Genomic DNA, 27,640 nt, shown 5'->3' with positions numbered 1-27,640 from the left:
CTCCCCCTCCTCCCACCCCTCTCCCCCCCTCCCACTCCTCTCCCCCTCCCTCTCCAGTCCAAAGAGCAGTCAGGGTTCCCTGCCCTGTGGTAAGTCCTAGGTCCTCCCCCCTCCGTCCATATCTAGGAAGGTGAACATCCAAACTGGCTAGGCTCCCACCAAGCCAGCACATTGCGTAGGATCAAAACCGCGTGCCATTGTCCTTGGTGTCTCATCAGCCCTCATTGTTCGCCATGTTCAGAGAGTCCAGTTTTATCCCATGCTTTTTTGGTAACAGTCCAGCTGGCCTTGGTGAGCTCCCAGTAGATCAGCTCCACTGTCTCAGTGGGTGGGTGCACGCCTCGTGGAGGTCTTTAATTTTTTTCATCAATGTTTTAGAGTTTTCATTATAGAGCTTTTTTGCTTCTTTGATTAACTTTACTTCTAGGTATGGTATGATATTTTATTGTATTACTTTGCATTATATTGTTTAATAGTATCCTAGCTAGAATTTTTCTTCCTATGATAAAAACACATGACCAAAATCAACTTGGGGAGGAAAGGGTTTTTTTTCAGCTTACACAGCCAGGTCATACTCCTTTACAAAGGGAAGTCAGGGAAGGTACTCAAGGCAGAAACCCAGAAGCAGGAGTTGAAGCAGAGGCCATGGAGGAGACTGTTACTGATTTGTTCCCTCATTGCATACTTAGCCTTCTTTCTCATACAACTCAGGACTACCTGCCTGGGGTGGCATCTTCCACAATAGGCTGGGTCATCCTACATTAATCATTAATCAAGAAAATGGCCAACAGGCTTTGCCTTCAGGCTAATCTTGTGGAAAACCTTCTCTAATATGAGGTTCGTTCCTTCTCAGATATCTCTAACTTGTATCCAGTTAACAAAAAAAAAAAAAAAAAAGCTAGCCAGTATACATAATCACCACAAGTGAGATAGCTTTCTTCATCTCCATTGAGCATAACTCACTATTGGTACCTATAGCAATATTAATTTATATATATATATATTGTTTGTCTTGGGGGTTTGTTTTGGAGTTTGATTTAGGAAGCGAGCCATCCAGGCTGCAAGAGAACCAGAGACTGGTGAGCACCCAATGAAGCCCCCCATGTTCCCTAGACCAACTCCTTCCAGTCTTGTGGGGGGAAAAAGCTGATGCAGTACTTCACATCACTTAAAGTGGTTTGTTTGGGCTACTAGTAAAGCTTATTAAATCATTGACTGCTTTAGAAATTAAGGTAAAATCATTTGTAGGTAGAATTTAGTTGTACTCTGCTCAAAGAGCCATGATGGGTCTGAAATAACCTTCATTTGGAAAAATAGCAAATATTAATGAATACCTAGGGTCACTTAACATAATCGGTGTGGGTTAGATCAAGTTTAATTTGAATGCATTTGCTGTGGATTTTAATGTTTTAATTGAGGCAGAAAGCCGAATTATTAGGGACATTCTTTCCTCCGTTGCACTCTATCTCACCCTTTCTTTGTGGTAAGATGCAAATGAACAGTAGGATAGCCAGGGAGCCTGTCAGGCAGGTATTTATGTCCATCTGGTTTTCTTTTCTCACTAATGCCATGGGCTTGTTTTTTTATGTTTGCTGAGGTTTTAGATTTGCTCAGCAGTGGTTTTAGATTTGCTTAGCAGTTGCTAGCAAAGATAGGAAAGATAATGAGCTGAATGGCTGGAATTCAACACAAGAATAATGGTTTTCTTTATTTTCGCATAATTTTAAGGAGAACTAAGGTTTTTCTTCCCTTTGTTCTTGTACTTTTCCACTCAGCGTCAGTGGACTAATTGAAATTACTAGTTCTCTAGGAAGCTCTCTTGTTTCTTCCTAGTGTTTCCTCATTCACATTGTTTTGTAGCTTTTGTTCTGGACTTGCAGCACTTGAGATTTTTGATGTTCACTAAGTATAGATAGAAATAATGGGTTTTGATGTTTAACAAGAATTCATCATTTTACCTCTGTTTTTCTATATCAGCCCTGTGGAGTTTTGTGGTTTTGGGAGATTCCTTATCATTAAGTCCCGAACACCTAATGCGTGTTTATACCCTGTTGAAACCAGGTGTGAGGGTCACTAAGCAAGAGCAGCAGTTTTCTTCAGGGCATTGCATGTGCACATGAACACTCAAACCTCTGCTCTCTGGGCTATATTTCTGCCTGGGTTATTTTGTTCTCCTTTCCATTTGACCTGATTTAATGGCCGTCATGGTGATCATGTGCAGCAGGTAGACCCTGACACAGGGAAGAGTCTTTGCAGCCACTCTCAGGAGGTGAGAGAACTTTCTTCTGAGTTGGGATCATTTTTAATATATTTGCTTCTTGGTGAATAACAAAGTTCTGTTTTCACAATACGACTCTTGCTGCACTGTGTTTGGAGAGAACACAGACAATAAAAAGGTCATCAGAGTCAGGTTTTTCCTACTTTTCATTTTGGCTGTTCCTGTTTCTGAATGTATCTTTTCAGAACAGATGCTCTTGGAAGGCCAGGTTATTCAACTCAAACTTATTTAGTGGGAAAGAAGTGTGGTTTTGTTTAAAAAGCATAGTTTTAGAACTATGACTTGGGGGGATAACAGTTCTTAGAACAAATGATCCTCCTCAGTGCACCATCTTCAAACCATTCCAGATTCAAATCTGTGCTATGTATATATGCATGGAGAAATATCTTTACATACATCTGGGGGAGTGTGAAAGTAGAAAGGACTATGAGAAAGAGGGAGATTTTAAGGGAGAGAGAAGGATAGAGAAAAAGGACGATAATGAAATATGAAAGCAAACAGTGGGAAAAAAGAGACCAGCAAAGGCCTGGCAGGGGTGGTGTGGTTGGTAGTGGGGGAGGGGCACAATTAAAAATAAAGCATAATGGCATATGTATTGAAAACCATAATGAAAATCTTTGTTTTTTGTGTTAATTTAAAAAAAGTTTGATGATTAAATTTAGTGTTTTAAAATTATTAAAACGTTTGGAAAAAATTCAGATTATCTATTTTAGTTACTCTGGCTCTAAGCAGAAAGTCTGTGAACGCATCAAAATTGCTTTTTCATTGAATCCCCTTTTCATGGTACAAAGACTTGATATTAGAAAACGTCAAGTTAGCTACAGAGTAGACTGCATTAATTGAAACACATAGAAACTCTGGGGACTTTCTTAAAACCTAGATTTCATGTTACCCCTAGTTTTTTACTCTGTAGAGATTAGAAGGGCATTTGCTCTTTGAAATTCCCCTCTTAGCCCTTTAAGTGCAAGAAAACAAGACACATTGCTTTTGCTTTTCCTTACTGGGGAAACTACTTACTGATCTAGTCTGTCCCTCTCAATTTACATGACCAAGAGGAAACTGAAACCTAGCTAAGTTTAAATCACTTGCCCTGGGATAGACAGCTAGCAGTTTCCTGTTTGAACTGGGGACTTCTGTTTGCCAGAAGTGCCTTGGTTTCTGCTGCCTGTGGATACACAGCGTCTCTAAGCAGTGGTGTTCTCAGCACTTGCCATACTCTTTGGTCACAGGTAATTCTCTTCCCACACTGCCATTTCCCCCCAGTCAGTGGTATGCTTTGAGGTTCAGATTTTCAGAAACCCAGGGAGATGATCTAGTGGATTTCAGTCCCCCAGTGGGCAGGTGGATGGGTGACAAGACGGATGTTTTGTGAAAGTAAAAGGCTAGATTTAAACATGACAGTGAACAAAAGCTGCTGAGGTTTGGTGGGGTGTTAGCAGAACTCTCTAGAGACAATAGAAAATGAATTGGAAAAGAGGAAAAAAATCAATATAGGAACAAGTTTTTTCTAACAGTTCTTGAAGAGCATGCTTTTTGTTTATATAAAGAAAAATGTAGTTTTCTCCCAAGACCCAGAATGTATATTTTAAGAAATATTTAAAATGGCAATAATAATAATAATAAAGAAAAAAGAGGATGGAGAGAAAGAGGTTAGAAATTCTAGTTAGTTGTTGCTCAAGAAAATCTAAGCACTAGGTGGACATGGAGACAGTTTTTATTTAGAAAGGAAATGTGGCTGTTAGATTCTTTAAGGAATTAAGTCAAGAACTTACAGAATTGTTTGTCTGAGAAAACCACTTTGGTTGTTTTTCTAAACCTATTTTTGCATGCATTTCGATACCTTAGATCTTATTAATTTAATACGTAGCCCCTTTAAGGTGCGGTGTTCTGTTTTCCCACGTGCTTTTTTCCCCCTTGGGATTGAAGTGTTCTTAACCAAAAAGATAACCTATTGTTTCTCTAATGCGCTCTCCCTAAGCACAGAAGGGACCGCTCAAATGAGCTTAGAATTGCTGTTTGCCCCTGGGCGGTTGCCAGCTGGAAGAAAGGCATGATGGGAAGTAGTTTGGTTACCTTTCACAACAGGTGTCTTTGTCAGCGCACCTATTCAGATATCTGAGTGTGGAAGCACTGAGTCACCGCAGAAAGGAAAGTCCGAAAGCAATTGCTCGGGCGTTCACATCTAGAGAGCCACGCTGCAAGGTAAAGCTCAAGTCTTCTGGCGCTCATGAATATGTGAAGAGATTCACAGTATCTTTAAAAATACTACTGTACAGATAAAAAGGCATTTAAAAGGTATGAACAGCCCAGATAATTTATGATGCCTTGAGTCCTGATTATCACTTAATTTTTACTTGGCTAGTTATCTTTAAGATAAATGTACTGGGAAATTCTTAATGGAAATAATGTTCTAAATACAAAGCTGCATTATGGGGGGAGGGCGGAGGAAATGAAGTAAAAAATGCTTTACTGGCTCCCGTAAGGGTCAAACACAGCTTGAAGCTGTTTTAATCATGAGAGTTTATTTAAGATATTGCATTTTTCTGTTTAAGTAAGCCTATTAGACTTGGTCATTTCCTAGCCAGGGAAGTTTGCCTTTCTGTGAGCAAGTGCTTTTAATAATGAATGCTTAACAGAAGTTGCAGAACTTCCATAGTCATATTTAAATGACACAAGATAACAGTAATTATGCTAATCTATAGAAGAAGAAAATTCTTTAGGGAAAATACACTACATCTTGTTCTGAGTTTTGTTTACCCAATTTTCACAAGCCAGTGAGTTTAAAAAACATAATCCTGGTATTGGTAGTGAAGGGCTAAAGACTCGAACACAGCAGTATTTCTTTTTGTTTTAAATAGACTAACAAAAAGCACTTCTCAGTGCTGTAGTACCATTAACACTCGGCAGATACAGGAATCAGGTAACAGGCTTTTGGGGGAACTGTTCTGTCTTCTGTCTTCATTGCTCAGTACTGTACTGGCTTATATAACTTGGGGGTTTAGGGAAATTTTCTTCTTGACACATAAAGCCTGTTTGCCATCTCCAGCTGTTCTCCAAAAACCACTTGTGGTAACTAAGGAATGGATAGTTTGTGACTATTAGCTTGTTTGAGTAATTAAAAGAAACCTCTAAATTTAAAAGGAAGAATATTTATTAAGGGGAGAAAAACAGTTTATACATGAGACTCTTGTGTTTCTTCCAGAATCACATCAGATATTTGTGTTATTTTAGTGGGAGAAAGGAAAATTATTATCAACTAGTATTGTTGTCCCAAATGAATTGTTTCCTTTTTTTATATTTTGATTTTTTTTTTTAAAACAGAACTCCTCTGGGGAAAGAATTCTTTATTCTCCCTTCAGACTTCAGGAGATAAATTTAACAGCCCTAAGAGTTCTATAAATTCTTAGAAATAATAATAGATTGCCATCTTTTTATTTTCTAAGAATAAGAAAAAATAAGCACTGATTGCTTTAAGAAAAATCTACTTTTCTCCTACAAGGAACCTTCATATAAATAACAATGAAGGAAGAAGATGAACTATTTGAAAATGTTTTAATTACCAAGGAGATAATGTAAATTAACTTTTGTTTGGGGTGTTTCATATAGGATATTTCTAGTCAGGAAACTTCCTTTTATTTCTGGTTTTTGAAGTTTAACCATTTCCCAAACCTGGATTTCTCCCTGTGCTGTGCTGAGAATGCAGAAGGCGTTTATGGCGTACACTTCCTGCGTAGATAAGAGACCACCGCCAGTTTTTCACTAAGGGTGAATTGCTAGGCAAGCCTTCAAGAGCAGCTGGCTTTTCTTTTTTTCCTCCTCTCTTTTTCTCTCTGGATTTTGACACTCAGCCCCTGGATCCCAGGTGGGCGTGTATACTGTCTGAGCTGCCCTAGGAGTTTTCCCCTGGATAGTCTGATCTGGAGCTGGGGAAGGAAGAGCAGCTGGCAAGATGATGGAAGAAATCTCCATTATGGTAGCCTATGACGCCCATGTTTTCAGCCAGCTGCATGATGAAGACTTCCTCACTAGCCTGGTGGCCATCAGCAAGCCCAGGTCCATGGTAGGTGTCTCCTTGCATACTACACTGTGGCTCCTCTTTTACGAACACTATGGAGAGAGAGTAAAGAGTAGCACTGCTGTTGACTTTCTGTTACAGGCTACAGCAAGGTCTGCCAGTTGTCAGTGGTTTTGTCTATAGTATGCTTTAAATACTACTGTAGTGAGGTTGAGAAGAATTTTTTAATTTCAAATACCACTTTTCTTTGTGTCTTGTGTAACTGTTAGATGAAACTAGCTACAGTTTCATATATTCCATTCAGTCACTCTAAAGTAGAACATTACTTTTAATGAGCCATAACCTCTCTGTAAATTGAGCTATCTAGAAATTAAATAGCTTTCAAGTCTTACATTATCCCCAAGAAAACTATGTTCTTATGTTTGCTGTCATCTTTTTGCTGGCCAGTGAGGCTCACACAGTGATCTGTGTCTCTTAAGCAAACTCTCTTAACTGTGCCTGTGCCCCTATGTGATGTTTAGCAATGCATTGCAGCAACAGAATAAAAAGTTTATCATGACTGTTCGATCTTACCAGTATGAAAACCCACTTCTCTATTTTAAGGCACAGGAATACTGAAAGTACGATATGGCAGGTTTTTTGTTTGTTTGTTTTCCAAGTCTTAAATTACCATGGAAAAGATAAAGGTCAAATTCTGGGTTGATTCAAAGAGACTTAAAGATTTTATCGACCAGATGCAATGTTTCTACATTGTTTAGCTGTTGATCTGAGTAAGAAATTCAAAAAAGAAAAGTAAAATAATGAAAGAGGAGGGAGGAACTGGCCTCCGATTAGTTATTTACTGATATTAATAAATTTATTTAATATTTGTAAGGCAATTTGATTATTTAAGAATAGTAACTCAGCTATACTTTGAAGAATAATGAAAAAATTCTAGAGGATCCAGCAGACCCAGAAGACCCAGCAGAGGGACTGGTGCTGAAGAAGGAAGTGGTGCTGTTGATAATAGCATCTCAGTGAGAGTTTATATGGCTTCATTAGACTGCATTTCCACCATGATTTCTAGATGCACTTAAAAGTAGGTGAATGCAGTAACAGCAGAAGCTTAATATGTTTCTGGAGGTGTCTATTAAAAGAATCACCTGTCCAACTACATGTTTTACTAAAAATATATGTAATTTTATTTTTTTAATTTTTTTAGATCATTTTATGTGTGTGTCTGCATGTCTCTGTATGTATACCATGTATGTGTCTGGTGCTCAGGGAGGTCAAAAGGGGGCACAGGATCCCCCAGAGTTATGGATGGCTGTTAGTAAACATGTGGTTGCTGGGAATCAAGCCTGGGTCCTCTGAAACAACAAATGTTCTTAACCAATGTGCCATCTCTCCAGCCCCACAATTTCTATTTTTATAATTATATACATTCCGTGAAGTTTATTGCCTACTGCAATACATGCTCAGTCAGGATGAGAAAGTCCTAGATACTTAAATTCCATTATATTCATTGATTTTGTAATAGTCCAAAAGAAAATTTCTTTCCTTTCTCTTTTATTTTATTTTATTTTTTTTTTTTTTGGTGTGTTTTTGAGACAGGGTTTTTCTGTAGCTATGGAACCTCTCCTGGAACTAGCTCTTGTAGACTAGGATGGCCTTGAATTCACAGAGATCCACCTGCCTCTGCCTTCTAAGTGCTGGGATTAAAGGCATGCACCATCACCACCCGGCATTTCATTTCTTTATGATGGTTTTGCCAAGATCCTCTTAAGAGTCCGAACTGACTCTTCAGAAACTTAAAGGTGTTTTTCAGACCAAAGGGGAGAAGAAACAAAACCAGATTTGGGCAGTGGGTATAGCTCAGCCACAGACTACTTGCTGGTCATGTTAACCACCTTGACTTTGATCCTTAGTACCACAAAGGCAAACAAGCAAACAGTCCCACAGAGTGTAAGTGGAGAGGACAGAGGAGCTAAAGAAATGAACAGTTTCTGAGTCATGGGGAGCATCTCACTGCTCAACAAAAATGGGCATTGTATTCATGTGTGCGGAGGGAGGAGAGGACATGCAGGGAGAGGGAAAATGGAAATATGAATGACTGCATGACTGAATCTCAATGCACTTTTCCCAAATTAATTCTGTGTGTAGATAATTTATGTATATTTGATGTAGATTTGGTTACTGACACAGAAAGTTTAATATAAGATGCATATACCAATTTTTTATTTTTTAATTTTTATTTATTTATTTTTATTTTTTTCTATACCAATTTTTTAAATAAAAATTACATTTTAGTCAGATGTGTTAGTACCTGATTTTAATCCCAGTACTCAGGAAGCAGAGACAGGCTTCAGTGTAAGTTGAAGGGTAGCCTCATATACACAGTGAGACCCTGCCTCAAAAATAAAACAAATAAAAATTACACTTATTTATTTTGTGTGTGGGATGGTATGCATGTAAAGATCAGAGGACCACTTTTGGAAGCCACTTCTCTCCCTCCTCCATGTAGGCCCTGGGGATCTAACTTAGGTCATTAAGATTTGAAGGCTTTACCTACTGAGCCATTTTGCCAGCCCTATACTAAATTTTTAAATAGTTTAGATATTGAGGTGCTTGTTATATAACTTCCTAAAGACATTTAGATTCCTTTATCAGATGTGTTGTTTAAGATAATCTTTTGTAGGAGGTAATAGCTGATTTTGGCTTGTCTGGAAAAACCTAGAATAAATAGGACACACTGTTCACCATTTAATCTGGTTTACATTCCATATTGACTTTTTTTCTGCTTTGTTTGAGATGGACCCTCAAAACAATATAAAAGAAGTTGTTAGGCTTTCTATAGTATAAAGCAAAATGCCTCCAATTTGAGTCACTGCTGTGCTTCAAGGAGGTGACACCCTTATTAACTTGCTGGAGACTCTTCCAGCTGGGTTGACCTTTGAAAGAGATTTAAATGCTTAATATAGGATCAGGTCTTTCTCTGTAATTGGATTTTATTTCATAAGAGTAAATATGTTGATTCCTTAAATGGAAAAGATGTATGATTCTAAGGTGTGAACACTGAACCTTTTATTTAGAAGTGTGCACACACATGTGGAGGTCAGAAGGTAACCTGCAGAAGTCTACTCTCCTTTCATTATGTGGATCCCAAGAATCGAACACAGACTGTCAGGAGTTGGCGGCAGACCCCTTCACCCACTGAGCCATCTGAAGGGTTTTTTTTTCTTTTAATAAAAATATAAATAAATTGACATGTGTAATGAAAATTTGGAAGTTAACTGGTGTGTACTTAAAAACAAAACCATACCACCACTTCCTCTCATGCATATACAAGTCTTTTAACCTAGCTGGGATGCTCACAGAAACAATCGAGGAACTCCTTGTGAATGGAGTGGCCAGCCTCTTCCACCTCTGCCTTTTCTAGTTCTTTTGCAGGTTTTTCTTTTTCCATGCAGTCTTGCTGTATTGCCAGGTTGTCCTTGAACTCTTAAGCTCAAGTTAGTTAGGTAGCCTTTCAGTAGCTAGAACTGCCTGTATGTACCGCTACTATGTCCAGCCTCAGCTGTTTTTAATTGCCTAGTGTAAATGAAGGGGAAAGCCACACCTGGTACACTTATTGTACTACAGGGAAAGCTTTGAATATGTATTTAAATTCAAAATGCATGAGCTCATGTTTAAATAGTGAATAAGCCTAATCACTAATGCATACCCCAGCAGGCACAAATATTTCGAATTAAGTGTTACTTTATATTCTGTTCAATTATTTCAACTTTCTAATTTATTGAGTAGTCATGAAAGGAATATTGCTTTTGGGTGTATGTCAATCATAGTTAATATGTAGAGTGGTTTAATGTTTGTTTTAATATAGTGTTCTAGACACAAGTAAACTCTCTACCCTTCAGATTCTTCTTCCCCCAGTCTTATAAGAGAAGGGACCAAAGTCAATATTTATGAGACTACTATTAGATATTATAGGTAGAGCCAACTAGAGCAGTGGTTCTCAATATATCAGATATCCTGCATATCATATATTTACGTTACAATTAATAATAGTAGCAAAATTATAGTTATGAAATAGCAACAAAATAATTTTCTGTTTGAAGTCACTATAACATGTGGACCTTTATTAAAGGTCGCAGCATTAGATTGAGGACCACTAACTAGAGAGTAATTGCTACCCTTGAACAGTGAGGAAGACAACTCCAAAGGAAGCTTGGAACAGTGGGTTTGTCTTTGGAGGCTGACCAGGTGTTTGCTAGGCAAGGAAGCAGGTAGAGCCTTTGTGAGTAAGGAACAGCTTGTGCAGTCTGAAAGACTGACAACTGTTTAAGGCACTTTATTTTCAGGGAGAAAGATGAGGTGAAGAAAGGGTTTTACCACTATAGCTTAAAATGACCTGGAACTCACTGTGAAATCTAGACTGACCTTGAATTTGCAGCAGTCCTCCCACCTCAGCTTCCTGAGTGCTGGGATTATAGGTACGAGCCACCATACCTGGATTTGTTAAGTAAAATACTTTGAAGTTACATGATCTTTTGGGCTGAGGAGTTAGCTTAGCCAGTAAAGAATCTGCTGTATAAGCAAAAGGATCTGAGTTCAGTCCCCAATAATTATATGAAAAGGTAGGCATGATGGTATTCACTTATAATCCCAACACTGGGATAACAAGAGCCTTACTTGCAGACCCCAGGTCCTAGTGAGAGACCTTGTCTCAGAAAACAAGTGGACAGCGCCTGGGGAACAACACCTGGGATTGACATTGACCTCTGGACTCCTTGTGAACCCTCATACAGGAGCACACATACTAGTTAAAAATTGTTTTAGTTACTTGGGAGCCAGGCAGTGGTGGCACATGCCTTAATCTCAGCACTAGGGAGTCAGAGGCAGGGATCTCAGAGTTCAAGGCCAGCCTGGTCTACAGAGCAAGTTCCAGGTTAGCCAGGGCCACACAGAGAAACCCTGTCTCAGTGAAAGAAGAGGAGGAGGAGGAGGAGGAGGAGGAGGAGGAGGAGGAGGAGGAGGAGGAGGAGGAGGAGGAGGAGGAGGAGGAAGAGGAAGAAGAAGAAGAAGAAGAAGAAGAAGAAGAAGAAGAAGAAGAAGAAGAAGAAGAAGAAGAAGAAGAAGAAGAAGAAGAAGAAGAAGAAGAAGAAGAAGAAGAAAGTAAAGTTAGTTACTGGGTGTCAGTTCAAGACTTTCCAGGAATTTACTGAATTTCTCTTAGCCTCAATTTCCTTATGGGAGAAAAGAGGACCATCCTTGCTGGATTGCCCTTGTAAAGAGCTCACCACAGTGAGAGCTCTTACCAGTTACCTCCCTTCTGAGAAAGGGTGTCTTTTCTGAATTTCTGAAGGAAGTCTAAAGTAGGAGTGAACTGAGTAGATAAAGTGTGGTCGGGATGTAGAAGGAGAGGACACATATGATAGGAGAAAGGACTGTTAGTTTGCACTGCTTGATTGAGGCATTAGTTCTGCAAGAAAATTGATGCTTTCTACCCTGAAGATTGCATAAAAGATATGCTCCTTGAACTCAGAATGGCTGGAAGGTAATGTGGAACCAATAGTGGGGAGTGTGTATGAGCCCTTGTCTGCTGAGCAGATGGGCTCAGTTATATAAGCAATAATGTGGCAAAAATGGGCAGGCAAGAACCAGATGGCCCCAGGGGGAAGAATGCAAAGGGCAACAGGATAAATACAGGTGAAAATTGTTGACAACTATCTGAACAATTGATAGTGGCAACATGAGTCAGGAGTTAGTCTTCACTTGTTTACTAGTTCTTGCAATGGATAGATACAATCTTACTACTTAGGAAGCTATAATGAAAAGAGTAACTGATTGGGATAGATTGAAATTACTACAGGATTGTCATGGTGTTAGAATAAGAAAGTTAGATATTGTCCAAGTTAACTTTCTATCATGGTGATGAACACCATGATTAGAAGCAGTTTGCAAAGAAAAGGATTTATTTCATCTTACAGTAATACTCCATCATTGAGGAAAGTCAGGTAAGAGCTCAAGGCAGAAACCTGCAGGCAAGAACTGAAACAGAGCCATGGAAGAATTTTACTTACTGGCTTCTTTTCAATGCCTTGCTCAGCCTGTTTTCTAATACCACCCAGGACCACCTGCCCAGAAGTGGCACTGTCCACAGTGGTCTGGGCCCTCCCACATCAGTCATTAATAAAGTGTAAGATGCATACACTTACCTACCTTATTTTCAATTGAGGCATTTTCTCAATTGAGGTTCCCTCTTCCTGGGTGACCTAGCTTGTATCAAGGTGAAAAAACAGAACCATAACCAACACAGACATCAAGAATATATAAAGTAAAAGATGATCCATTTTGACTTTACCATGTCCTACACCTTTAAATTTAATATCATTCTGTCTCTGAAGGAGACTTGATTGACCAGTGGTTAACCTTGACCTTTAACAAAAGCCGCTTAACCATATAACACAGGCTTTTCTGTCTTGGCACTGGATAGATATTCTTAACTGACAGTTACCAAAATAGTACAGGACCAGCAACTGAAGGGGCCTCTTTTGGGGAACTAAAGTTTTCTGTTCTATAGATGGAAATTGAGGGTAAGCATTCTGCAGTTTCTTTCCCCTTAGTGGTTTGGCACATTACATTAAGCAAGTCAAATTAAAAAAAAAATCATAGCAATTCCATATGCCAGAGATGAGGAAAATAATAAAATCATTGCAGTTACTTCTAAATCATCACTGAATAAACATTTCGAATATTTACTAGAATCAAACATTATAAAGCCAATTAAGGTCCTTCCATACTTCAAATTGTTTATTGAACATGTTTTATTCTCATTGTCATTTAGCATATTTTTGACTTGGCACCTTATATCAATTTCAAATTAGTCCAGGGAACCAAATCTTTACTCATTTGATTTATCAGTTTTGATGAGTTAAGGTTCTTAGGTAGAATCCTGTATTAATTGAAACAAGTGAGGGAGTTTATTGCATGGACACTGAGGTGTGTCCTTTGAATACAAGGGCACACTTTAAGCTAGGCAGCAGTACTGGGCCTGGTCTCATGCTGGCAGGCATCCTGCATCTCTTGCCATCTAATTAACTTCTTCCCTTGCATCCACTTTATTTATTTCTCCATCCCTGGGTTTTCTATCTTTCTCATTCCTGGGGCACAATACCTCTGCCATGCAGCACCTAGATTTATAGATCCATTGTAGACTATGAGTAATGTTGCTGCCTTTGACTCACAGATCTATGTGCCTTTGGAGAGAAACTGATTCAGTAGCTTTAAGTAAATTGCGACGATACTGAATAGAACCCATGAGTGCATGACTAGAAATAGCATTGTTATTCTCAATAGCTCCAATCGAGATACTAGCCAAAGATCCATCATGTGGTGAATGTCTAAACACCCAGTGGTATATCCATACAGTCCACTACAAATACCAGTTATAAAGAATGAAATACTGATACCTGCTACAATATAAATGAAACTGACAAACATGAAACTAATAAAAGGATCTAGTCACAAAAGACTAAATATTGGATGATTGCTGACACTGGACATGAGATTTTGAAAGTTGCTAGTGAAGATATGTGGTGGACTATTCTGTATATTTTGAAATTCTTTGTCACAATTTTTAAAAAGTTCCTAGTTACTTTTTGTTGATATTTCTAAAACACGGACTCTCAGTTTTTGCCTGCTACTAGTCATTTTGCCACCTACCACTTTCTTGGCTGTTTTCTTTCTTTTTTTCCCTGACCTGGCCTGTAACATCCTCACAACATATACACACATGGAGTGTGTTGTGCTTCCATCTCAGTGGAGGGGACATTCCTGCCCTGCCAGCTCACTTTCTTCTTCTCAACTTCCTCTTTCACTGATCATCTACTCCCCCTTAGTCCAGACAAAGCTAGCTTATAGTTCAGTTGTCTGTTTACATCTTATTAGAAGCTCTGCGGTTTTTCACATAGCTTCTTACACACTTCAGAGGTACTAACTACATCTTAGCTTCCAGACAAGCTTCCTTCCTGGGCACACCTATGAGACCAGGCTTTCTTTTTATATGTTTACTATCCTTGGAAGGAATGACTGTTTAATAGGATATTTATATATTTACTTATTTATTATTTTATTTTAATTTGAGATAGAGTCTAACTACATAGTCCTGGCTGGACAGAAACTCACTATGTAGATCAGACTGGACTGGAACTCACAGAGATCTTCCCAGTTCTGCCTCCCAAATGCTAGGATTAAAGACATGCACAATCACACCTTGCTCTAATAGGATTTTGTAGGCATTTAGTTTACTGTGCACATGCAAACAAACCTCATAGTTCTGATTCCTTAGCTCCCTGTGTTATTGAATCCTAACAATCTGTGGTAGGTGCTTTAGATGAATATTTTTATTTATGTTTGATAGCCAGAGTTGTTGTCACTGTCTAATGGATAATAAGATGGAGACTTCAGGAAGTTAAATAATGTTTCCCTAAGATCACATAGGAAGGAGGAAGTAGCTGAGACTAGAGGGAAGTCTACTTTGTTACACTCCTGAGCCTCTATAGACAGCCCTCTTGACAGTGGGGGTTGAAGCAGGGAGGAAACAGAAATACTAGAGGTGTCATCTCCACTGTTATCTTCTTGACTGGCTGTGACTGACATACTTGGGGAAGGTTTCTAGGGAGTGGACTGCCAACAACACTGGGATTGGCATTGGAAAGAAGATTGCATAACTTTAAAACTAGCTGTCTCTCTGATATGGAGTGAATTAAAATAGAAATGGCGTACTCTAAACCTTTAGTCAGAAGACATTGTTGGCAGTTACTGTGTAAAGACTGCTTGCTTGCAGGACAAGATGATTACCGTTAGGGTATTTTCATTGGAAATTTCTTAGTGTGCTCAATTTGCAGCCATAATGCCATAGACTGGGTGAGGGTTACTTCCCTCCGTTTTAGAATCTGCTATCTTAAGTCAGGGTGCCAGCACTATGGGACTCTCAATGTGGGTCCTCCTTCTGTTCATAGATGATTTTTTTTTGTAGTTTAGCATGCCAGAGGGCACAGAAAGAGCAAGCCTTCTTATGATTCTTCCTGTGAAAGAAAACCACCACCCAGGACATAATTGCTTCCTAAAGGCCCCATGACCAAATCCTGTTAAGAATGGACTGTCAGGGGCTGAAGACATGGCTCAGCAGGTAAGAGCACTGGTTGCTCTTCCAGAGGACCTGCATTCAAGTCCCAGCACCCACATGACAACTCATAACTGTCTAGGACTCTAGCTCCAGTTCCCTCACACCGATATATATTCAGGCAATACACCAATGTACATAAAATAAAAATAAATTTAAAAAATAAATTGAATATCAACATACGAATTGGTGTGGGGGGGCATAGTTGGCCCACAGTGCACACATTATTATGAAGTTCCAGAGCAGTAAGGGATAGATTGTTCTGAAGACTTAGGAACATGGATGAAGGGTTACTTAGAAGAATATGGGTGACCACAAAACAGTTACACCACAAAGTCTCACCCCATTATAGATGATGGCCTCATGAAAGTTACTTTATACAAACCCTACACTGTTTCCTCTTACAATGGCACTGTTATTTACTGCTGTCTCAGATACTGAGAACTTGTCTTTACGTACTTACAAAAGGAATGAGGTTAATTTGTAAGTTAATTATAAATATTTTTTCATAGAAGGATATGCAGGAATAGTTCATGTTAAATGTACAATGCACTAATTTTTATTAATCTGTTTTATAAGTTTTTACTTCCAATGGGTAAAAATACTCTAGGATTTTTATTGTTCTTCATTGGTCACTGACATTTTTATTTAGTTTGATCATCAACCAAACATTCATTGATCTGTTACTGTGTGCTAGCTACATTATGTTCTTGGCACAAAAGATCTAGATATGCAAAACAGTGCCTGGTAACTATTGTGAATCTTATAGTGGGAAAGGCAGGACACTAAACATAAACTAGTGATACTGTTTACCAGGCTTCACATTGAGTAGTATGTCAGTAAGTGAGGGTCCTACTTATGCCATCTGAGATCTGGACAACATCTATGAGAATGTTAGGAAAATGTGTCTCAAGTAACCTGGAGATAGCTCTCTAAATGGAAGAACCAGAGAGTCAGTGTGGTTAGAACATCTGTCAGGGACAGCCTGGTAAGAGATGAAGTTGGGAAGGAAGTTAGAAGTCACGCTGTAATATAGGGCTGTGCAAACTAAATAGAGTAGTCAGGCTTTGTTTCTTATACAACACATTGTAATTTAAAATCTAATGAATGAGATTTTAGTTGTGGTTAACAGAAATTTAAAATTATGGTTAAATTATTAGAGAAGCCTATATTGTGTCAAAAACTCACTGCAGAGCTCAAGCTCAATATCAAATTGTAGTATTAAAAGTCAATGCAAGGACTGTATGCTACCTTAGAATAGGATTCTCAGCACAACAGACAACAGAAATAATTCTGAAGACCTGATTGTAATGCCTACATTCAGATTTCTTACAGACTGAAAATGTAGTAGAAGCCCACTTTTATTTTTTAATTCTTCATTTTATTTTGAAAAGTTAAGTTATTTGGGGCCTTAAATGCTAAGTGCTAATGCTCAGCAGCTAAGAGCACTTCCCCTTCTTCCAGAGAACCCAAGTTCTCTTCCCAGTACTCATGTAGGGAGGCCCCCCACAACTATTCTAGCTCCTGGGCACCTCACCCCTTCTTTTGATCTGTAAGTGTAGCTGTTCATACATAGCATACTCTCACACAAACATGCAGGGGTGATTTGAATGAGAATGGCCCCCATAGGCTCAAATATTTGAATACTTATCCCAAATTGGAGGATCAGTTTAGGAAGGATTAGGAAGTGTGATCTTGAAGGAGGTGTATTGCTGAGGGCTCACACCTCCTTTTGATGTTTCAAAAGCTATTGTTATTGCCAGTTAGCTCTCTCTGCCTCCTGCTTGCTCATAAGGATGTCAGCTCTAAGCTCCTGCCCAATACCAGGCTGGCCTGCCTGCTGCCATTTTCTCTGCCTTGGTAGCCATGGATCTTAACCGTCTAAACTGTAAGAAATAAACTATTGTTTCTATAAGTTGCCTTAGTTATTGTATCTCTTCATAGCAAAAGAAAATTAGCTAAGATATACACATATATACATATAAAAAACAAGTAAATATTTAAAATTAAATTATTTTAAGTGGTGCATGAAAACAAGAATGTACATTTTTTGTCTATCACACAATATTTTGATACATGTAAAAGTTGTGGAATGCCTAAATTGATTAAATATATCTATTTAATTAAGAATTGATCATTTCTTTGTGGAAAAAACATTCCAAATCCTTTATTTTAGCTCTGAAGATAAAACAAACAAACAAATACAGAGACTTAAGTAGTCCAGGTTAATTCTGAACTCTACATAGCAGAGTATGTACTTGAACTCCTGATCCTCCTACATGCATATCCCAAGTACTAGGATTAGGTCTGATCAACTTTTCTACCTTAACAATATTTATAATACATTACTATTTTTTGTATTCACCAAACTATACAGTGATGTCCAGAATCTGTTTCCCTAACTATACAGCAGTTGCCGTTGATCAACTATTCCCCATTCTTCTCTACCTTGCTAGTCTCCTTAGTCTGTGGTAGCTAGTTCTAGCTGAACTGGAACTCACTATTTGGGCCAGGCTGGCCTTGACCTCACAGAGATCCATCTGTCTCTGCCTCCCAAAGGCATGCACTACCATGCCCTGTAGGAAATGGTAACTACTTTCATTTTGACATAATCACTTCCAGTCCCATCTCTATTTCCATAAATTACAATTTTTTTCCTCTTCCTTCTTTTGTTTTTGTTTTGTTAATGGGTAACTATATTCCCTTGGCATATAATCTACACTTTATCCACTTAGCTGTTGGTAGACACTTAGGTTGTTTCCACTTCTTAGCTGTCAGAACAGATATCTCTATAGATAGATTTACAGTCCCTTGGGTATACCACCAGTAATGGGATTGCTAGATTATATAGGAGTTTATTTTTATCTTTTGAAGAAATTTTATATTGTTTTCTACAGAGTCTGTGCCTGCCTACATTCTACCAGCAGTAAGGGTTCTATTTACACAACATCTTCCTCAGCATTTGTTCCTGTATTTTTTTTGTAATTGCCATTCTTCCTAAAGCAAGGTTAATAACTTATTGTGGCTTTAATTTCAACTTCCCTGATAATTTAACAATATTTAGTATATTTTCATGTAACTGTTATAAAACAGAATCCCTCATCGTATAGTCAGGACTGTAATTTTTTGGTATAAAGAAGTGGTTCTCAACCTTCCTAATTCTGCCATCTTTTAATACAGTTCCTCAGGTGGTAACCCCCCCCCCACATAAAATTATTTTTGTTGCTACTTCATAACTGTAATTTTGCTACTATTAGGAGTTGTAATGTAAATATTTTTGGCTATAGAGGTTGGTCAGAGGGTCACAATCAACAAGTTGAGAACCTGTAGACTAAAGAAAATGTTAGTTAAATATAAAGTATATATATAATGGGAGGGGGGTTCTCAATTGGGAGCTGGTACTCACTCTGTAGACCAGAGTGGCCTTGAACTTAGAGAGTTGTGTCTGCCTCTGCTTTCTGAGTGCTCAGACTAAAGGCTTGTGCCAGCACGGCGTGGCCATACTATCATTTTAATTTAAAAAAAATGGTAAGTTTTGCCATAGGATCTCATAACTTTCCTTCTATAGAAATTCTGTGCTACAAAAATTTATTTCTAGGTGCTTTGAGAGGGTCAATTACTGTTTTGTATGTTTCAGTTCATATTGTTTGTTCGTTCGTTTGTTTGTTTGAAGTAGCATCTCATGAAGCCCAGGATGGCCTCAAACTTGCTTAGCCTGCCCCAGAACTCCTGGTTCTTTTATTCTACCTCCCAAGTTCTGGGATTGCAGGCACATACCACTATCACTTGACAACACAGTTAAATTTGTGAAGCAATCTAATGGCCAAAGGTTAAAGATTTTTTAAAACCTTTTTATTTTACCTTTTTATGGTAGCATTTCTACTATCTACTGTGATAGTACATTTCTTTTACCCTTGACTTTATTGAGTCTTACAAACTACACAGCAGACTTGTATAGAAGTAGTAGTTCATTTTCTGCTCGTGTCTTTTTATGTATAAACATTAATAGGCTTGGGAATAAATGCAGTTACCTCTTATGAGAATAGCTTAATACTCTCAAGAGTTTAGTACTTTCAGAGCACTAGATTTCCTTATACGAGGAATGGAGAACATTAAACAAGCAAGAATATAGGGATCATATTTTTTATTTCATGTGGCTTCAGAGCAGGTGACCATCAAGTACATTAGTACATAACAATATAAGTGTGTCGCTCCTTTGTGGGTAGCTAGAGTTTGGATAGCTGACCGTGGCTGAGAACTGATGGGCACTGCTGAATTTTATTAGCTCTGCTGTCATTGTATGATTATGGACAAACTGTAAAGTTCGTGGTTACCTCAGTGGAAAATATTTGATCTCTTAAATGGTTGGGCTTTCTGGTGGGGTAGCTCAGACTAGACCTTGATCTAGCACACTGATTTTGTTTGTGTATGCTCCATTGACCAAAGCAAGGCCAAGGTCTACTTCCATCATGATGTGCTCTGCCATAGAAGTTAGAGGAAGGATGATAGTTTTGCAGATGAATATATTTGTGTATTGTACACACACATGCATCAACATGTCGGGGAGTGGGGGGTGATTATTGACTCTTAATGCATTCACCATGGTTTGGTTAGCTATAGAAAATATTAATGGCATGTTTTTCATTACACAGTTTGTATTCATAAAATGTGTGTTTCCATGTCATCAGAAAATTATACACAATCATAGACATAGTCATGGGGAAATGTAACCAATTCTAATTGGAATTCAGATTTACCAGTACATTACTTTTGGGGGGATTTTTTATGATTACTGTCATGACTAGATCTAATCATGGGTTCACCTATACTGTTTCACAATAATCACCATCACTTCAAATACATATTTTAAAAAATACTTATTTGTTTATTTTGTATATGTGTGCCTGAGTGTATGTATGTGTGCTATGTGCATGGAGGTTCTTATGAAGAGGGCATCAGATCCCTAGGAACTAAAGTTACAAGTGGTTGTTAGCTGACCTCTGTGGGTGTTAGGAACAGAATCTGTGTTCTCTACAAGAACAGCAAGTGCTCTTAATTGCTGAACCATCTCTCCAGTCTTCATCTAGATCTTTATATACCACCAGTTTGTATCCATGTGGAATGTTATTAGATAATTTTGTTCTGAGTCACATGTGTGATTTGCATAATAGTAGGAATGTTCCTTTTGAGTCATCTTCTTTGTGGGTTCTAGGGCTCTTTTTTTGGTTTTTTGAGACAGGGTCTCTATGTAGCTCTGGAGCCTGTCCTACAACTCACTCTGTAGACCAGACTGGCCTTGAACTCACAGAGATCTGCCTGCCTCTGTCTTGAGATTAAAGGCCTAGGGATCTTACTTTAAAAAAATTGGAGATAGGGTCTCCTGTTGCCTGGGACCTTGAACTCTGATCCTCTTGCCTTTACTTTCAGCCAATCCTGAGGTTATCAAGACAGAGCACCACACCAGGTTTGTAAGATGCTAGGGAAGAAATCCAGAGATTTGTGCACATTGGGCTAGTATTCTACCAGCTGTGCTACGTCCCCAGTCCTTGCACTACAGGTCTTCTCAATGCAATACTTGTAAATTGTTTTGGAATCAGTTAAAAAAGCTTTTTTTACAATGACAGTCAATATGTGTTTGTGAAAACATAGCTCTAATAATAGTACTGATATCTGTGCTAAATGTTTCTGCTCACTTCTATTTTATATTTATATGTTTATTGTCTGTTTCATTCCCCATTCCTCCTAGAATATGAATCTTTTTGTTTTGAGATATTTCATACATACATTTCATTGTACTTTGACTCACACTCCCATTCCCTTTTCTTTTCTGACCCTCTGAGTCAGACTTTTACACTTTTTTTTTTTAAATCTAGATTCTGGCCTGGCAGTGATGGCGCACACCTTTAATCCCAGCGCTTGGGAGGCAGAGGCAGGAGGATCTCTGTGCATTTGAGGCCAGCCTGGTCTACAGAGTTCCCAGACAGGTTCCAAACCTACACAGAGAAACCCTGTCTTGAAAATCAAAAGACAAAGAAATCTAGATTCTGCATTGGGGCGGAATGTTTGTCTTCCCAAGTTTATTTCATTTAGCATGCTGATATCCAGTTCCATCCATTTTCCTGTCATTTTTCCTGAAACTTTTAAGTGAATTGGCACTTTTCTTTCCTCTTTCTTCTAAAAGTAATTATGAACAGAAATCTTGCCAATGCAGCTCTAGGGTAACAACACTATTATTCCAACCTGGTCCATCTCTGTAGTCCAGGTATTCTCAATAGTTCTGGAGTCATGGAGTTCTTTGGCAGTCTGGTTCAGTCTACCAGCCTAGAGCAGGAGAATATTTTTATTTTTTCTCTTTTTTCTTTGCAGGAAAATATTTTTTAAGTGTAGAAAGTACACAAGGCTACATAGGAAACTAATGATACTGGAATACACAGGTCAAGGCAAATAAAAATCAAGTTTCTGATATTATAGTATATGCTTCTTTATTAATACAGTAGACCGCAAGGTAGTGCTAGTAAGTCTGCTAACTAGTGCAATGCCAAAAATGAAAAATATAAACAGTATTTTGAGATGGAAACACTGCCTGTAGAGTGGCTTAAATATTTGTAGTATTTTTTGGCACACTTACAAATAATGCATTTTATTCTTACCTACATTTATAACTGAAAGCAGATAAATTCAATTAGAGGTTCAGAGAAATAGTATTTTTTTTCTTCTGTCTTAGCACAAGAGTAGTGAATTTTCTCCATGTCTTAACCACACCTTCCTGGTGTGGTCTCTCTGAGTTTCTTTGGCAAATAAAATAATTTGTGTGTGTGTGTGTGTGTGTGTGTTATTGTTAATCTCTTACTCTTAACCTTTATAAGAGCAAGAGTTATGTTTGGTTTTATTTACCATTTTCCTTCCAGCCCAACATTCTGTTCACTGTACACATCATGCATACTCAGTGAATAGTACTGGAAACCAGTAATGAACCATACAAGTCTAATTATTGGTCTGCTGTTTGCTGTGACAAATACATCCATCGGTATTTATGCACATAGAAGGGGAAATATTAATTTAGTTGTGTTGAGGATTGAACTCTAGGCCTTATACTTTCTGAGCAAGCACTGTACTATTATATCTACAAAGTTATTTTTAAATATTTTTTTCTATTTTTCTATTCTTAGATATATGTACCAAATTCTTATAAAACCAACTGTGGGCTCATATTAGAGTGTAGCTGTGTGCTTAGCTATTACCTGTTTAAAAGGTAATATTGCTCTTATTTGTGTTACACATTTGTTAGTGGTTTACATACCCTCCTCCTTGTAACATGTAGCACTGTATTGAGTATTCAAAGACCTTCAAGCAAGTAACAATCTGGTTGGGGAGGCAGCAGTGTGAACAACTTAGCTGATGATGTGAACAGTATTAGATATGTAGGTGGCATTGCCCCTTTGTTCCTATCATACTCTGTTCCTTCAGGCCCTCCCTGAAATGGGATATCCTTCCTGCCTTTCTAAGTTATGTGCTGAAATTCATTTTCCATATGGGTTGTTTTTTATTTCACCCCTCTGTCTAGAGTATTTCCTGGCACTGTCAACTGTAGGAGGAGGGCGCTTGTTGGTTCCCGGCCTCTTAGTCCTGAAATAGCAACACAGAAACTATATTATTTAAAACACTGTTTGGCCAATTACTTAAGCATATTGCTAGCTAGCTCTTACATCTAGAATTAACCCATCTCCATTATTTTATATTTTACCACTAGGTTCCTGGCCTACCTGCAAGGTTCCAACATCTCTCTCTGGCAAGGCTACATGGCTTCTCTTCCTACCTTCCTTCTCCCAGCATTCAGCCTAGCTTTCACCGCCTAAGTTCTACCTTGCTATAGGCCAAGCCAGTTGCTTTATTAACCAGTGGTTTTCACTGCATACAGAGGGGAATCCCACATCAGTCAACAGGCAGTGTTTCTAGTGAATAAATAAAGGGATGTGAGCTGTATAGTAAAACTCTGTGCCAAATAAACAACATTTAACAAAATTCACTAGGCTAAATTGTTCTTCAAAGTTGCATTAATGAATGTATCTACCAGTAATGTTTATCCATGCCTATTTCAGTTCTGAGCATTATTTATTTTTTACTTTTTTTTTTTCGGTTTTTCAAGACAGGGTTTCTCTGTGTAGCCCTACCTGTTTTTGAAACTTAATCTGTAGACCAGGCTGTTGTCAAACTCAGAGAGCATCCTGCCTCTGCTTCCTGAGTGCTAAAATTGAACGTGTGCACCACCAGTTAGGCTTTTTTTTAAAGAAAACTTTTTATTTATTTATTTATTTATTTATTTATTTATTTATTTATTTATTTATGATTTCTGCCTCCTCCCAGCCACCGCCTCCCATTTCCCTCCCCCTCCCCCAATCAAGTCCCCCTCCCTCGTCAGCCCAAAGAACAATCAGGGTTCCCTGCCCTGTGGGAAGTCCAAGGACCACCCACCTCCATCCAGGTCTAGTAAGGTGAGCATCCAAACTGCCTAGGCTCCCACAAAGCCAGTACGTGCAGTAGGATCAAAAACCCATTGCCATTGTTCTTGAGTTCTCAGTAGTCCTTATTGTCCGCTATGTTCAGCGAGTCCAGTTTTATCCCATGTTAAAGAAAACTTTTAAAAGAGCTTTATTTTAAAGAAAAAAATCAGAATTTGTCAATTTGTCAGGATGTAGGGAAGAAAAGTATTCTAGACAGAAAAAATAGCACTTCCAGGAGCATGTGTGGGAATTTTAACTTCTTCCAACTGCAGAAAGAAGTGAGAAAGTAGGATTAGTTGTGAGAATTTGTGAGTCTAACACTGAATTAAGTTCACTTGAGACTGGCTTCAAAATCATGGCAGACCTCTTACCTCAGCCTCTGAGTGATGGGATTATAGGTGTGAAAGCAATTATTTGCAAAGAGATAGTTATGATTCTTTCTAAAAAGAAGAGCTTTAAAATCCTGATCCATTTGCCTCTATAAACCTCGTTGTGGCTAGTTATGGAGGTCTATACAATGAGGGACTTCCCTTACATATGCGGATGTCTTTCAGAGACATACAGTTTTTCCATTTCAGTTGTCTTTAAGAACCTACTGCATGCCTTTTGTAGGTGTCTTTGTGTGTGGATTTTGTTTTGGAAACAGTTCCCTAGCAAAGCACTTCCTGATCTGGACAACAACACGGGATGCAGGGAAGGATGTAAAGTTTCATGGACTTAGAGACTCAAAAGTCCTTTTCTGGAATAACCCTAATATTGTTAACAGCCAAGGGCTCCACTTGCAGTCTGTTGGAACAGTTGGTGTCATATCCTTCACAAGGCTGTTCTTAGAGTGTAGGAGTTAAAAATATGTCCACAGCAGTAATGTCCTGTCTGAACATATGCATCCTACTGTTAGAAAAGTGCATTGAGGCACCTGCCAATCACTCCCTCTTTCATTTTTATCCTAAGAATCACAAGGGGCTTTGGTGCACATTCTCAGCTATCTATTATTGTACTACTCCAAGCTAATAGATGGTGACAATTTTAATGATTGAAAATTCCATAATCTAAGGCAGTGTCAGAACTATACAGCATATAATAAATGCAAAGAATCAGGATAGCTCTTTTAAACAGCCGAAGTGTAACTCCTAAACTCTCTGTAGAGTGCTCCAGCCCAATACTCACAATAACATTAATTCAATTCCTTCATGTAAACGGATCATTTTTATCACTACTGTCTGAAAGGTGCAAATTGCTTTCAGTTTTGAATGTAGGCTTCTCAGGTTCCTTCTTTTAAATACATGTCCCACTTAAAGCATTCATGTCACCAGTAAATGTGTAGTACAAATTGTCATTGACTTGAACTCTTCAGAGATCTGAGCAACATCGTGTAACCTTGAGAAATAAGGTGTAACTTGTCATTGAAAGTTGGTGTGTGAGTACTAACTGCCTTAATGAGCAGCTTTCACAGTGATGAGACAGTGCACAGAAGAGAATACGAGAATGGGCTAGGAAGGATCCGAATCTATTTTATTGATGACTGACTTAGCTGCACTCTCTGAAGTTCATTTTTCTCCTGAGACTTACCTCACAGTGTTTCACCTTCTTCCGGATTATTGTTAAGACTGAAGCCTGGGGGCTGGAGAGATGATTCAGTGGGTAAAGGTGCTTGCTACCAAGCCTAATGGCTTGAATTCAGTCTCATAGCGGGAGTAGAGAACCAAATGACACAGACTTTCCTCCTACCTCAGTGAAGAGAGCATGTACTCTCACATGTGTGCATGTGTGTGAGCACACACATACAATAAATATGTAATAATACTTTTTGTCAAGAAGGATTGAGACTTGGAGTACTACATTTGGTGCAAATGAGGGCTGTTGAGACTATACCAGGTTGTCTAACAGACTTCCTGGCAAAAGACAAGGGCCTTTTCTCCATTCTTTTTTTTTTTTTTTTTTTTTTAAGATTTTATTTATTAGGTATACAATACAGTGTGCTGCCTCCATGTATGCCTGCATGCCAGAAGAGGGCACCAGACCTCATTGTAGATGGTTGTGAGCCACCATGTGGTTGCTGGGAATTGAACTCAGGACCTCTGGAAGGATAGTCTGCGTTCTTAACCTCTGAGCCATCTCTCCAGCCCCCTTTTCTCCATTCTTATCAAGCTAAAACATGACAGACATTCCACTAAAACTGGGCAAATAAGTATTTATTTTGTTGTTTCTGCTAATTTTTTCTGTCAGCTCTCAGTGGGACTTACAAAGTATTGAAAATATTTGGATTTCATTATTTCTTTTGGCCAAGTAGTTATGTAACATATATATCATTATTATTATATATTATATAAACATATATATCATTTATCCATTAATCCCCTGAAAAGCATCTAGATTAATTTAATATTTTGACTAGTGCTGAAATAAGTATGGGGTTACAAGTGTCTTTTTGTTATTACTATAAATATTTCCCCTCTTTTGGGTATATACTCAGTGGTAGAATTGCTGGATCAGATATGGTAGTTCCATCTTTAGTTTTGGGGAAATCTTGATACTGTTTTCTATAATGACTGCTCCAACACCCATGCCTAGCAGTCTTGTGTGAGGGTTCCTATTCCTCTTGGTTCTCACCTGCATTTGCTATTTCTGGACTGCCTGATAATAGCTGTTCTCACTGGGGTGAATGATGTTTCACTGAGGTTTTCGTCTGCATTTCTCTGATGATGGATGAGATTGGGCATCTTGTCAGCACTGCATGGACACAGAATGAAAAGAGGAGCACATTCTGTGTATTCAGTCCTCATATTAACTTCATGATGGAGAGCCTTTATTTTCTTAAGGTTTATTAAATAACTTCAAGGTCACAGTGCTGGAAAGTAGTGAGAGCAGGGTTTGGGCACAGGCTTTCAGCTGTGGGTCTGTGCTGCTTATTCTTATTCTTAATGCATAGCAGTTGTGCTTTGCACTCATGTAGTAGATATTATATTGAATATTCCTTTGATTATATATCACTTTGATATTCAGAATCTGGACTTTTTTTTTACTGTTCAGTTTCTCAAAAGGTGGTAAGTTAGATATCAAATGTATAGTTATAATTTCCTGGATTGTTGAAGCATGGCTTTTAAAGTTGAATGTTGCTTTAACATGATTGGCATTGTTTTCAAAATTTTATTCACTTTCTTTAGGGTATTTAAGTAGCAAAATAACTAAGCTTGTCTAAACTCCAAAAGCTTTGTATGTGAGAAAGAAGCTTCGTTCCATAGCAAGCTTAACTGGAGTGTCTGGTGTACCCTGTTTCTTTTTCAGTCTTTTAAGCTAACTTAAACTCTTTAATCATAAAATATTTATTATTTACTTTGCTCAGTGATGTGTTAATACTAGAGTAAAGAAAATGGGTGCATTTGGTTCCTGCCTTCCTGAGATTTATGGTTTTAGAGATATTGATGTTGAAAAACTCTTGTTTTATTGTGACACAACCTTCTATAATTCTGCAGTGAATTGAGTAGTCACTGATGAAATTTAGATGTACAGCTAGAAAAGGAAATGTTTATCTAAGAAATTTTGAGGAAGAGATTTCTGAGCAACTTATTTACATTTCAGGATGAGTATCCCTAAACCAAAAATCTAAAGTCCAGATGCTCCAAAATTCAAACTTTTCCAAATACTGACATGTCATCAAAAGTGGACAGTTCCATTCCTGG

General features: G+C 38.2%; 1 protein-coding gene across 7 annotated transcripts in view; it reads left to right on the top strand.

Annotated features, from left to right (window-relative positions):
- The window catches only part of Rabgap1l (RAB GTPase activating protein 1 like), a 599,727-nt gene that overhangs the window by 498,358 nt on the left and 73,729 nt on the right, over window positions 1-27,640 (top strand). The window contains exon 1 of one of the 7 annotated variants that reach the window (XM_075988377.1): window positions 6,155-6,338. The exons of 5 other annotated variants lie outside the window; for them this stretch is intronic. In XM_075988377.1, coding sequence (XP_075844492.1) covers window positions 6,228-6,338 — 111 coding nt within the window. In that variant the 5' untranslated portion in view covers window positions 6,155-6,227. Of the gene's footprint in view, window positions 1-6,154; window positions 6,339-27,640 lie in introns of those variants that run through there. One more of the 7 variants, XM_075988375.1, reaches the window with a different exon arrangement.

The sequence above is a fragment of the Microtus pennsylvanicus genome, chromosome 10, assembly GCF_037038515.1.
Source record: "Microtus pennsylvanicus isolate mMicPen1 chromosome 10, mMicPen1.hap1, whole genome shotgun sequence".
NCBI classification, from domain to species: Eukaryota; Metazoa; Chordata; class Mammalia; order Rodentia; family Cricetidae; genus Microtus; species Microtus pennsylvanicus.
The sequence above is the reverse complement of the archived record's forward strand: the minus strand, read 5'-3'. Positions and strand labels throughout refer to the sequence as shown.